The 14,342-nt window shown below is 38.4% G+C and overlaps 1 protein-coding gene across 4 annotated transcripts in view; it reads left to right on the top strand.

The window, feature by feature from the left end:
* Positions 1–14,342, top strand: part of ADGRL3 (adhesion G protein-coupled receptor L3) — a 780,978-nt gene that overhangs the window by 684,207 nt on the left and 82,429 nt on the right. For all 4 annotated transcript variants that reach the window (XM_058667263.1, XM_058667265.1, XM_058667264.1 and 1 more), the window contains one exon: positions 13,213–13,422. In XM_058667263.1, the coding sequence (XP_058523246.1) occupies positions 13,213–13,422 (210 nt within the window). The remainder of the gene's footprint in view (positions 1–13,212; positions 13,423–14,342) is intronic.

Raw genomic sequence — 14,342 nt, 5'->3', positions numbered from 1 at the left:
GGATTGGTTCATTTCCCTTAGCATTATGGTTTCCAGTTTGGCCCATTTGGCCACGAAGAACTGCATTTTGTTTTTTTTAATAGCTAAGTAGTATTCCATGGAATAGATGAACCATAGCTTTCTTATCCAATCTTCTGCAGTGGGCGTTTTGGTTGTTTCCATGTTTTTGCAATTACTGATTGTGCTGCTATGAACATAGGAGTGCATGTTGGTTTCTCATAAAACAAGTTTTTTGTATATATTCCTGGAATGCTATAGCTGGGTCATACGGTATGTCAATTTTGGACATACTATAGGGCAGTGGTTATCAAAACAGCCAGGTACTGGCACAAAGATAGAGAGGAAGATCAGTGGAGCAGAATAGAAACACCAGAAGGGAACCCACACAGATACAGCCAAATAATCTTTGACAAAAGGACAAACAACAACCCAGGCAAATGGGAAGGTCTCTTCAATAAACGTTGTTGGGACAACTGGTTGATAGCCTGTAGAAACGAAAAGATAGACCCACATCTCTCACCATATACTAAGATCAAATCTAAATGGATAAAAGATCTAAACCTGCATCCAGAAACCTTCAAACTTTTGGAAGAAAATGTTGGAAACACACTGCAACACTTAGGGGTAGGCCCTCACTTCCTAAAAAAGACTCCAAAAGCAGTAGAAATTGAGACCAAAATAAACAAATGGGACCTCATCAAACTAAGAAGCTTCTGCACAGCAAAGGAAACAATCAACAAAGTAAAAAAGCAACCCACAGAATGGGAGAAGATCTTCGTGCACTATTTAGGTGATAGAGGGCTAATCTCCAGAGTATACAAAGAATTACAAAACAGCCAAAACACCAAAATAAACAAGCCACTCAAGAAATGGGCACGGGAAATGGGCAGACATTTCACAAAGGAACAATCCCAAATGGCAAATAAACATATGAAAAAATGCTCAAGCTCCCTGGCAATAAGGGAAATCCAAATTAAAACATCAATGAGATACCACCTAACGCCAGTAAGAGTGGCCCACATGAAAAGCACCAACAACACTTGCTGGCGAGGTTGTGGGGGGAGAAGGGAACCCTACTCCACTGCTGGTGGGGCTGCAGATTGGTACAGCCTCTAGGGAAATCAGTCTGGAGAATATTCAAACAACTCAAAATCGATAATGTGCATCTTCAAAGGCAGCTGCGATGGCTCAGGTGGTTGGATTGGATTCCGCTCTCTTGGCTTCGCCCCTGGTTAGCCCAGGCTGTTGCCTGTGTCTGGGGTTTGTAGCAGGTGGGAACTATCTCTCATCTGTGTCATGTATGTGTGTGTGTGTGTGTATCTGTATTTTAGGTAAATTAAATTTTTAAATAAAATTTTTCTATAGCTGATTACATACTGGTTTAAAATCTAGTTCACAGAACTTTTGAAGAGCTTTCTCATTTAATATTGCCTCACATTTATTGTCTTTAAGTCTATACAAAAATTTTCTCCATGTTATTGTATGATAGACTCCCTATTCTGCTAAGTGCAATACATTTGTTCATCACGATGAAAAAATACAAGCTTGTTATCAATTACAATTTTGTTTCTTTTTATTAAATTGTTACAGTTAAGGATGTCAAAGAAAAATGGAGCAATGGAATAAAAATGGAATATGAGTGTGGATGTGTATGTGGAGATGCTTGTGTTTATATTCTTTTTCAGTACCTGACATAGAGTAGGCAGCTAGTGTACATTCTTAAAATTCATCTAGTGATATTTTATTGGGTCTTTTGGGCCCAATGCTGTCATTGTTATGTAACTGCTGTAATCTAGGTATGAAAAATTACTTTCCATATAACTTAGTACAGCTTGTCTCTAATTTAAAATTTTTCTTGCTCAGCATGATGGATTTTTTCTTGCATGCAAGAAAAATGATGCTCATGGCAGAATTATAAGATGACTAAAATCTGGTATTTCTGTTTACCTTTACTTGCACAGCTTCTTTATCCCAGTCTGTGTCACCCAGTCCCTTGAAGAAGTATTTCCCAAAAGTGCTTGTTAGTTAAGTGAAAACAAACTTAGGAAAAATTAATTATTACACGAGAATCAGGTGATTGCCTGAATGATTCCCACCCAACTTTAGCAAAACCTTTGAGTTTAGTCGTTGTAGTTCAAAGGATAGAACATTTTTACCCATGAAAGTCTAACCTGTCCCATCTAAAGGGTTTCAGAAAGTGCTGGACAGAAAGGAATGTCGTGCAGCATTTTCATTCTTCCCCACTGTCAGTCAAGCTGGTAAGGGTATGGGGTATTGGTCCTGGCACAATGCCCTAGTGATTAAAGTCCTCACCTTGCATGCACCAGGATGCCATAAGGGTCCTGGCTGCTCCACTTCACATACCCCTCCCTGCTGGTGGTCTGAAAAGCAGGTTAGAATGGCCCAAAACCTTGGGACCCTGCACCCATGTGGGAGACCTGGAAGAAGCTTCTGGCTCCTGACTTTGGATCAGCTCAGCTCCGGCCATTGCGGCCACTTGGGGAGTAAACCAGTGGATGGAAGATCTCTCTCTCTCGCTCTCTCTCTCTGTGTGTGTGTCTGTTTCTCTCTGTAGATCTGCCTTTCCAATAAAAAATGAATAAATCTTCTTTAAAGAGTGTGGACTATTTAGCTCCCAGTTCAGCATCCAACGTTTTTGATAGCAGATGTACAAATGGCACTGCCAGACCAAAAATACGCTTCCTATATTGTGTGCAGCTTTTTCCTTGTGCTATTACAATTTAACAGTGGCAGGATTTTTTAGTAATAATTAACAGTAGGCTAGCAGTGTAAAAGTGAATACTTGAATAACTTTTTTTGTGTTCTGATGGAGCAGCTCATTCTAACTTTATATTTACATTTTTTGGCTGTTGTATGTGTAATTTTAAGATTAATTGTAAGAATTTTTTGAAATAGAAGCAAATTGTTTAGTAATTAAAGAGACACTGCCCTATTAAGTGACTATACTATCTCTGTTTGCTTTCTTACCCCTGCTTTTTCTCTAGAAGTAAACCTGAACATAGTTGTGAGAGGCACTGAGACTTGTGGTTTTGCTTCTTTTAATTAATCCCGTTGGTTCTTTGTGTAGGTCTAGTCTAGTGTGATAACAAGCAAACTATCTCCTAATAATAATGTTTGAGCATGACTTCCGAGGAGTCCACCACTGTTTTCATAGTAGCTTCTTATACTTGCAAATTCATTTCCTGATCTCCAAGATTGCTTGTTCCCCGTGGTTCTGCAGGCTTGTGTTGGTAAATCAACCGTTCATCAGTCATGTCCTCTGTATCTGGGAGTTGTTTTTAACATTTTCATGCCCCATCAATTGTAAACGCTTCCAGGTATATTGGATGCTAACGTAGTTAAAATACAACCCAGGATAACAGTTTTGAAGCAAATAATTTTACCATTTGAAATCAAGGTTGTATTCTAAAGAAGATACAGGTTTAGTAACGAAATGAGAAGTTTTTGTTCAACGGGACCACTATTTCTGGTGACTTGTGTTGAAAAGATTTACATTTCAAAAATGAGCTTTTTGTTCACTGTGTGAGTCTTTGTCCTTAAATGCAGAGTTTCAAACAAGGCCAGCAGAATCAGATCATCTTTTTACAGGTTCCTTACCCTTCCTCGGACACATCGCACAATTCGGAGAAATGCAACGAAATTCAGTTCTACTAGAATCTTCTACATTGCCTAATCTGTTGTGTGTCTAAAAATTAGAGATAGTGATATTGATTTTGCGCTATATATATATATATTTTTTTTTTTAAGTGGCAGAGTAGATTTATTTTGGATCCTCCTGGCTTCTTCTTATTTATTTCATTTCATTTCATGATGTAATTTCATAGGCTGTGGGATTCCCAACCCCTCCCCATGCCTTCCCCCCATGGTGGGTTCCTTCACCTTGTTGCAGTATTACAGTTCAAATCCAGTCGTGATTCTTTCATTGCAAGCATGTACCATGCATAGAGTCCAGCATCTTATTGTCCAGATCAATTCAACGGTTTCTTGGGGAGACCATCTCTGGTCTGAAAGCAGAGCTGGCAGAATATCATTCTGTCCAATGAAAAGCCACAACATAACATCAACAACAATTTACAATACTGTGGAGTTAATTGACATGGTATTGATTGACCAATATGTTAGAAAATGCAGGTTCTTATCCACATCCTGTGACTACTTCATTGACATTTCAATTTTAGTTTATACACAACCAGCTGCTATACACCTTAAAATGACTATAGGGTACTATTCAGCTGTCTCATGTCTTTTTTCGTTTATATATATAGCAGTTAATAGTATTGAAGTATTATTTTTACTGAACTTGGCGAATTTTAGGTTAGTCTGAACTGGTTTATAACTCTATCAAGGCATATGTCATCAGTTGAGGCGCAGAACAGTTTTAGAGGGGGTGTGCAGAGAAATCTTCAATACCTTAGTGAGGAGTAACTAATCTTAGTGTCCTACCTAGTAAGGTATATGGGTTTTGCACTCTATTTTGAACATATAGTTGTACAGGTACTAGTATTTAGCATCCTTTTAAAGGATGACAGTCAGCTTGACAGTTACATATGTCAGAAGTCTGTCCAGTTCTAATTCCTTCCATTGCTGGAAAATTGAAATAAATATAAAGTGTTGCTGCAGTTTCTACAAAGAAACTGAAAAATATTGCAGGTATCCAGATCCCTTGCCTCTTATCCTTCTTGTGTAGAGGGAGCAAAATACTCAGTAGTTTAAATCGTTCTGTAAGGACTTTTTAGGCTGAATGGAACTTTTCAGAATTTATATTTACACTGTCAGATATGCAGATAAGGTGACTAGAGTCTATTTGAACAAGATGCTGCGTCTTTCATTTCTACCGCAATTTCATTAAGACCTCCAAAGGCAGTAAGGTGATTATTTGCAATTCCATTTTGTAAATCAAAGTGCCTAAATGACAGAGGGAACATCACTGTCTTACCGTGATTCAACATTGTACACATCATGATCATGTGTGACATGTGACAAAATCAGATCCACATTATAAAAGAGACTGACCAGCATACTGGCTACCAAGTTTCCCAGTTTGTTTAACCTTGGAAGAGTTTCCCTGTAATCTGTCAGTGAGGAGAAATGAGTACTTAAGTGCATGTTGCAATCAAGGAAATGAAACAATAATGCCTATATGTTGTTTTCATTTATCTAAGCTGGTTCAGGGACCACTATTATTATTCAGTAGAGTATTGGTGTCTTTCACAGTAAGATAAAAAGTTTTCATCAGATTCAGAGACTGGCCTGGATGACTCAATCTTCATGAGAACATCTTTAATTCTCTCTCATGTTTTCTCCATGTTCATTTAGCAGAAATGCTTTCTTCCCTTTCCCCCTCCTCCGTGCCCCCAATCTTGTTTTGTGCATATATTCATCTTTTTAAAAAACCTTAAGAAGATTTAAATTCTTATTGGAAAGTTAGATATACAGAGAGGAAGAGAGACAGAAAGGAAGATATACCGATCCAAAACCAGGAGCTCAGAGCCTCTTCTGGGTCTTCCAAAGTTATTTTTTCAATGTTGTCAGTAGCTTTAATACTGAGCTCTTAGAAAAGGGGTGTAATGTGGAAATTAAAGTGGTGATATCTGGGCCTGGTGCGGTAGTCTAGCGGCTAAAGTCCTCGCCTCATAAGCGCCAGGATGCCAGAAGGGTTGTTGTTCTAATTCAAGTGACCCCACTTCCCATCCAGCATCCTGTTTGTGTCCTGGAAAAGGAGTTGAGAATGGACCAAAGCCTAGGCACCCTGCACCCACCCAAGAGACCCGTAAGAAGCTCCTGGCTTCAGATTGGCTCAGATCTGGCCATTTCAGGCTAGCTGAGGAGCGAATCAGTGAACAGAATATCTTCCTCTCTTTCTCTCTGAATTACCTGACCTTCCAACAAAAATAAATTAATATTTTTTCAAAAAAGTGGCACGATCTGCACACAAAAGTGCAACAGATAATCCACAAGCCAAGAAGAACGCTGGATACAAACCACTTCAACTCTGTACTTAGATCAGATTTCCCGGAGCGATGCCACAGTGAATGACCTAGTGTGGGGAAGCAGAAACCATGATGACCCCGTACCAGTTTGCAGAGCGAGTCATCCAGCAGGGAGAGGGTCATTTTTGTCTAGGCAGCTGCATTTCCTGCTGCCAACCCTCCGTTAGAAACCCCTTAAAGTTCTTTATTTTCCCCTGCTACAAGTTTTCTTTTTTTCATTTTCCTTTAAAAATTTCCAGTTGATCACTCATTGCTTTCAATTTACTCAAATGTAATCCAGCTTTTTTATGCCTTAATCTGAGTTTAACCCTCAGCTATTTTAAGGCACTTCATTTTCATATTTTCTAATATTTCCTCTTCACTTTCCTTCATACTGCTTGATACTCAAATATAATTCAATAAACATGAAAACAATAATTTGAGCAAGAAAAACTCAGATATCTTAGAGTGTACCATATTGTGTTTCCAAAAGAAAAGATTTTCCTGAATAAGTTTTGTCGAGGCCAAAGATTCGTTAACTGTGTGCTCTAACTTGGTGGTGTTTATCTTTCATTGGTGAAAACCTGAAAAATGCTTTCTTTTGGACAAATTTGAAAATCGGTGATTGCTAGGTAATTTGGGTTGATTCACAATTAAAGAAAATAAGAAGTGCCACCATGTGGTACTGGTGACTTGAATTACAGCACTGTGCCTTTCATCTTGCTCTGCATTGGCAATCCTAGTATCTTTGGATATTTGAGCACTTTCCTTTCCCAGGGGCGTATGATGCAACCTTTGTGTCTGGTGACCTGGTTCACCAGGTTTGTACAATGCCAGAAATTTTTTTTCTAAAAGTTTATGCGACATTTATCAGCCAAAGAAGTTTCCCTGAATCCTACTGACTTCAGTGAGAAGCACAATTTAAACTAATATTTTACACCCATTTGATATGCTGATAATAAAGCAGGTGCCCATGTATTTGCATTAAAAAGAAATTCGTATTAGTTCTGTTACAGATATTTCACAAGATAAGTTTAAAAGGCAATTCAAAAATCATATTATTGTACTTTAACAAATCCAACTGAACATTAAAATAATATATCATTATGTGGAGATTATAAGAAGCTCTTGATAATTATTGGCCTGTAGTTAATAATTATTATAGGGTGATTGTTCAAGCAGTGTCTGGAACACACAGCTCTAAAATTGCTCTTTTAAAAAAGGAAAAATGGTCCAGAGGGGTTCAAAATGAATTCATGTGGTTTTATGTCTCATCTGGCAACATTTATGTAATTAAAATGAGTGCGTTGAAATCTATCTTTTCTGCTAACTTATTTTTTAATAATAACATTGAAATTTCATAGTCAGCTTGTTCTTTTTTATATCATAAACTGAAAGTCACATTTTGCTAGTTTATGGACATAGCCTTAGCCTTATCAAATGTCCACATTAGCATCTGGGCTATTTTGCATGGACGGAGTAGATTTCACAAGACATTGTTTAAATCCTTTTCCCTGTTCTTCACTCATGTGGTATTTGAATACTTTTAAGCTACCCACAGTGACACCACAAGGCAGATTGGGTCAAATAAAAATAAAAAGAGAATCAGAAACTTTGGCCTTAGAAAATATTTGGCTTTCCCCAATGAACCGAGACATGGAAAGCTCAAAAACAAATACTGCTTGTATAAAAATTTGTTTTCGAGTGAGTAATCGTGGACCTCCCTGAGCCATGTTCTAGTGAATCCTTCTGCCATGTCCCTCTGAGATTTTAACCCTCATGTCTATTCATGTTCTGTGAAGAAGCTAAAATCCTTGAGGCTTGCATTTATAAAAACTAAATCTTCCCAACATTCTTTGCAATAAATTGTACTGGTCTTTCGAATAGCCCCTGAAAAAACATTGCTCAATGCAAATCTTGACTACCTGATTCTCTTCCTTCTTCTAATTTAATTAAGGAAGAATATTTTGATGAAATATTTAATGTTTCAGGTTTTCTTTGTTGCTAAAAAGTTATAAACATGACTGTATAGTAATAAAATTAAAATTGAGATTCCAAAGCTGAAATTTGCCTCTTTGGGGTACTTTGTGGCCTTAATTTATGAATAATTCAATTATTATTGATAATATAAAGTTAAATGGGAATGTCACAATATGAGATTAGATTGTTGATAAACTTATTTTAGTACAGTTTCATATCTGTAGTTAAAATTAACATTATTGTTGTAATTATGTTTCAATCTACCCTGTATGGTTTATACCAGTTTTGGATTATGTAAATGAACACTGTTGTGAAACATAAAAAAAAATCCTGCAATGTTTTCAGGTTAAAAAAAAAGAAATAGAGGGGTTAGGGTTGTGGCTTACTAGGTGAAGGTGCTACCCATACACAGAGGTCTTGTACCAGCTCTGGATTGAATCCCAGTTGATTGACTTACTTTCAATCTAAATCGTGGCTGTGCCTGAGAAAGCAGTACGAGATGGTCCCAGGGTCCTAGCTTTGGCATGCTGCAATCCTTGCTGTTGTGGCTGTGTGGGGAGTGAATCAAAGGATGGAAGATCCATGTATTTCTCTCAGTGTGTCTCTCCCTCTGTTTCCGTCACCCTGCATTTCAAGTAAGCAAATTTCTTAAAAATTTGAAGAGAAACAGAATATGAATATTTGCTCACTTACTGTCTACACACACCACGTTTATCACAACCACTTAAAGTCGCTACCTGTTTTGTGGCTATGCAGAAAAGGTTTCTGAAACCCCCAGAGGTCAGGGTCAGAGGGTGGTGCCCAATTTATGGAGGACGCACCCACTCCAGAGTTGCCGACTGGACCATGGTAGGAAAGCAAGAGGCATTCCATAGAAACCACACTTGCAAAATTGGGTTGCACAGTCTTAACCTCTCAGGGATGCTGGGTCACACCCAGACAACCATTTGACCTGACTGGAACCACAAACAGCCTGCTGTGTGTTGTGTTGCTACACTGTGGTGTTCAGTACATGAGCTGGGTTCAGTGCACTTTGACCTCCCTCCATTGCAAGTCCAGGAGCATCTGTGATTTGTTCAAAGTAACAATTACCAAATTGTACTGACAGAGTTAAAGACAAGGATGCAGACTCCAGGAATCACATGCAAGTCCTCTTCTTCACCAGATTAACACCATGCTCGTAATTCTTTGACATTTTTGACAAGTCGGTGTACTTTAGGGTATTAAAATGCAATAGCCTTCTCATCCTCCGCCCATGATTTTCTTTCTCTCTGAATGGATTATGTGGTACAACTTGCAGTTTTAATATGATCTATTTTTTATTAATTACATTGCATTCAAAAGCATAGATTCATTTATGAATCTACACATCAATTGTGTGTTGATTCTGGTGTATACATCTTTTTTCCCTTTAGAGGCCAGGATATTTGTGAGCAGGAGAGTGAAAACAACTAATCTCTTACTTTCTAGTGGGATGAAATATGTAGCTTGTATTAGTCCTAAGTAGAAATGAATAAACAACAAACAAGTAAAGAGGAGTAAAAGCCTTTGAGTCAAAATGAAGGAAGATATTTGTAATAACTTTGGATAGGGATATTCTCCAGGCAAAGGAGACACTTGAAGGACTAAAGAGTCGCAGTGTTTATTTGTTTGTTTGTTTGCTTGTTTGTTTGGTAAGAGCAGTTCAGCCAAGGGTACATCAAATGCAAAAACCCTGGGGCTAGGATCTCCCTGATGTTTTCAAACAGCAGAGCTGGAGAAGTGGGCTGGAATGAGCAGTGGAGAGACTGGGAAGCCATGCAACTGGGTGCAGATTTGATGAGACCCTGAGGATGAGTGTAACGGCTCTGGATTTTATATTTCTTTTTAGGTAGAGTCTATAATAAAGAGGTGATGTTGTCTGACATTTATTTAAAAAGAATTGCTCTGTCTACCAAATACACAGGAAAAGGGAGTAAGGAACAAAGTTAGGAGATCCATTAGGAAGCTATTTCCAAAAAATTCCTATAGTTTTACCAATTTGGTGCAGTTGGTGTGATGATAACTTGTGAGATTTAGAAAGTATGATCTAGAAGAGTCCTGGTGGGTTAAGTGGAATGTGTAGAAGGAAGAACGGAATCATAGGATCTCTACGTTTTTGACTAACACATTTCAAAGAATAGAGTATCTATTTACTGAGTTGGGGAAAAGGGAAGATAAGAGCATATTTGGGGAAGAGAATGGAAAAGGGTAGTGTTAAGAGCTCAGTTTTGAACATGGATTATTTGGAACCTTATTAAGGAGATTGGATGATAAAGCTGTAAGAATGCCAGAGAGATCAGCTGTAAGGCATTTGACGTAAGAATGGAAATAGAATCATTCAAAACCAAACACTTAGTAGGCACTTTATTAAACCAAGCAGAGTTCTAGGATCTGTGTCCTCGAGATGCACAATGATACAGAGTTGTTACAGGTGACTGGGTTAGTGCTCATGAACAGCAGCATCTTGACAACGAACTACAGAATTTTGACATTGTCAGAGCTGTATCTAGAACTTTTATTGAACTGACCAACTTTTTAAAAAATTATTTTATGTTAGTCTGCTTTTTAAGATGTGTGTATTTTTTTTTATTTGAAAGGCAGATTTATAGAGAGAAAGAGAGACAGAGAGAGATCCTCCATCTGCTGACCCACTCCTCAAATGGCCTCAATTTTCTAGAGCTAAACTCATCTGAATCCTGGACCCAGGAACCAGGAACCAGAAGCAAAGAGATTCATCTGGGTCTTCCAGGGGTCCAAGGACTTCCACTGTTTTCTCAGGATATAAGCAGGGAGCTTGACAGGACGTAGAGCAGTATATGAGATGCCAATTCTGCAGGCGGAGGATTAGCCTGTTGAGCCACTGTGATGCCATGAATTGGCCAACTTTCTAAGGAGAGTCTGTTTTTTTCTATGTACCGGCTTCCTGAAGTTCTGTTAGAGCAACATACTAACTTAGGTTTTTCATTAGCATTTCATGATCATTATTTTTTTCTTTTATCTTACTGGTAAGATTTGGAGTACTAGTGGATGGATGCTTCTGGCCCCTTATGGCAGCCATAGTCGGTATTGGTATTTTCCAAGCTGAACATTCATACCTTAAAGATGAACTCATCGCTGGGCTTGTCTGTTCTGTGTTTGAGTGCCATGTATTTTTGCTCCTGGCATTTTGAAACCTGGTATCTTTATCTCAGTAACTCTGGATGGGGCTTTTGAACACTAAGTAAAGTAAAAAACATCTCTAGTAATGCAGTTACCCAGGTAGAGGTAGGAGTTCTTCAGTTCCTTCTTTTTTCTTTAAAAAACTGGCTTATGTCTTGAGGATACATTTGAGGAGGCATGGTACTTTCCATTTTTCCCATTACCGAAGACTGCTGAGCTGGACACTCAATCACAGCATCTCTCCCTGGAGTCCGACAAGGGAGCAAATGCTGTCTATCGAGGGAACCAGCCAGCACTAACTGCTCTCCACTCTCAAACAGAAAAAGCAATTTGAGCTATCTGAGACCCAGCACTGTGCTTGTGATGGCCTCTGGAGAACCAAGCATTTAAAACCAAGTGTCATGTGGTTTGCTTTTGTGATTCAAGCTCCTTCTGAGAGTTATGCAGGAAACCGTCAACACAGCTCCTCCGATGGTGCCCTGGAACAGGGCTTCATCTAATAACCACAGCGAAGTTCTACCTGGCAACAGGAAAAGTGTTAAGGGCTCAGGTTATGACATGGTGATTTTCTTCTAAGAAGACTCACATTCAGAATAATCTCTGAGAGTGTGAAACATGAAGAAAATATAAAAATAGGAAAGCTGAATGTTTATTTTTAAAATGAACTACATTTGTGGGGGAGACAGCAAAAATGTAGGCACTTTTATCCTGCAGCAAAAGCCAATATAGTACCCATAGAGTTGGAAAAGGCATCAGTCAGAAATGTAATTGTTAACTGTCCACTTATAATTTGTCCATGAATGTACTGTACTTTTTACTACTTGCATATTTATCCATAAATATCAATCATTGATTTGTATATCCTTTTGTTGCTTGCTTTTCAAACAAATCAGATTTATTTGTGAAACATAAATTTTTGTAAATATATATCTGGTACACTGCTTTTCCACTATTTCCTAGAATCTCGTTGAATACATTTATCTGCATTTGCTTACTCATTTCCCTGTTGATAGAAGTTTGATTATTTGGAGGAAGTTACGATTGTGTATAAATTCTCAACTCTGACATCTTGGTGCACTGAAAGCCTCAGAAAAGCTATTTTGGGTGGAGGAAAGAGATTTGAATCTTAGAACAAGACTAGAATTACAAATATGGTGCCCATTGGCCTATTTTAACAGAGCCAAAAATATGGTTTCATGAAGTTCAAGTGTTTAGCTTTCTCATAGTTCTTAGCTCTGCTAATGCGTTTTATGCTGTTGTTGAATATAATAATTCTGAATACTTGTATTTTTTCATCCATGTGTAACAGGCTCTAGTAATTTAAAACTCTTCAAGGATCTAACTTCCTGATCTCCTTAAGCCATTCAAAATGAACATAAAGCAGTAAATATAAGTCTGCATTCCTTTAGCTCTTCGCACTAAATAAGTGGTACACATATGTGGCTGCTCACTAGGTTTCAGTGGGAACCTTTATAGAAACTACGTCCTTTTATGTAGGGGCTTACAGGACAAAGGCACTGCATTTGCATTTTCAGAATCCCTAGAAGATTCAAAAATCAGTCAAGAGAATAGTGTACAACTCAATATTTTAAGTGGAATATTCCCCCAGAAGTTGTGGGAAATTTAGCCTAAAAAGTTGGTGTGATACATGTTAGAATTTGTTTTTCTTGATGTGTTTGACCAAAATTAAGTTGATCTGTTTCAGTGTTTATAGTCAACATTGTTTACAGCTCTGAATTGCCACTGAGTGACTCAGATCTCACATAGGTTAAACACACATAGTTTATTCGTTTTGGGTGTGGGGTGAATTTAGTATGTTATTCAATCCATGCTGCCTGAGGGTAGGCCCTTACATGCTTTGCAGCTAGCTATGTGGGAATGCCCTTAGTATGTTATTCAATCCGTGCTGCCTGAGGGTAGGCCCTTACATGCTTTGCAGTTAGCTATGTGTGAATGCCCTTAGTATGTTATTCAATCCGTGCTGCCTGAGGGTAGGCCCTTACATGCTTTGCAGCTAGCTATGTGGGAATGCCAGCTTACGGTTTTCCTCTTGTGTTTGCAGCACAGTGACGCCGTACATGATCTTCTTCTGGACGTGATCACGTGGGTTGGAATTTTGCTGTCCCTTGTTTGCCTCCTGATTTGCATCTTCACGTTTTGCTTTTTCCGCGGACTCCAGAGTGACCGTAATACCATCCACAAGAACCTCTGCATTAGCCTCTTTGTAGCAGAGCTGCTCTTCCTAATTGGAATCAACCGAACGGACCAACCAGTAAGCAGCCTACATTTACGCTTATGAAGAATGTGTCTGCCAGCAGGGGCCCACTACTTCTAATATTAGAATATTCATGGCTGACAGCATCCTTTCTTCAGGCTGTCTGAGATAAGTTTTTTCAGATCTGACTCAGTTGTCTGGGTCCTGTGCCCTATTGTCATGAAGAAGTAGTGAATATTTTGCATGAAGTATGCATTTAACTTTTTTAGAAATTTGTTTTAAAACAGTTTTTGATTAATCTAAATACCGAGCAAAGGGTACAGAGATTTGCAGTGTAACCTTTGTCGCTGTGTAGGCATACCTCCTCCATTGTCAGCATCGCCTGTCAGAATGATGTATTTGAGACAATTGATGAACCTAAACAGGCATGTCATTATCTCCAAAGTTCATAGTTCACATCGTAGCTCATTCTTTGTGTTGTGCATCCTGGGAGTGTAGACAAGTGTGAAATGTCCTTTATTCATTCGTTATCACACAGTGTGTTTTCACTGTGCTGAAAATCCTCCAACTCTAGCAACCACTGACCTTTCTTTTTTACTGTCTCTGAGGTGTCTTTTTACAAATTCACTTAAATAATATGCATCTTTCCCTCTGTATCTTTTTTGTGACCTGATGGTTCATTTCTTTTGAGCACTGAGCACTGTCTGAAGCTCATGTTGTCTCTCCGTTTACCTACTAAGGGGCATCTTTCTTGCGTCCAAGTTTTGGTAATTATGGACACAGCTGCTGTAAATGAGTATGTAGACTTTTGTGCCAATAAAGACTGTCCTTGCTTTAGTAAATACCCACTTGTGCAATAAATGGACTGCACGAGAACATGTTTAGTTTGTAAGAAACTGCCAAAACAGTTTCCAAAGTGGGAAACTATTTTCCATTCCCAACAGCAAAGAAAATGATATGCATTTCTTCAGATTCTC

This window comes from Ochotona princeps, chromosome 7, assembly GCF_030435755.1.
Source record: "Ochotona princeps isolate mOchPri1 chromosome 7, mOchPri1.hap1, whole genome shotgun sequence".
NCBI classification, from domain to species: domain Eukaryota; kingdom Metazoa; phylum Chordata; class Mammalia; order Lagomorpha; family Ochotonidae; genus Ochotona; species Ochotona princeps.
Note: the sequence above shows the minus strand (reverse complement) of the source record. Positions and strands in the feature narration are given on the sequence as shown.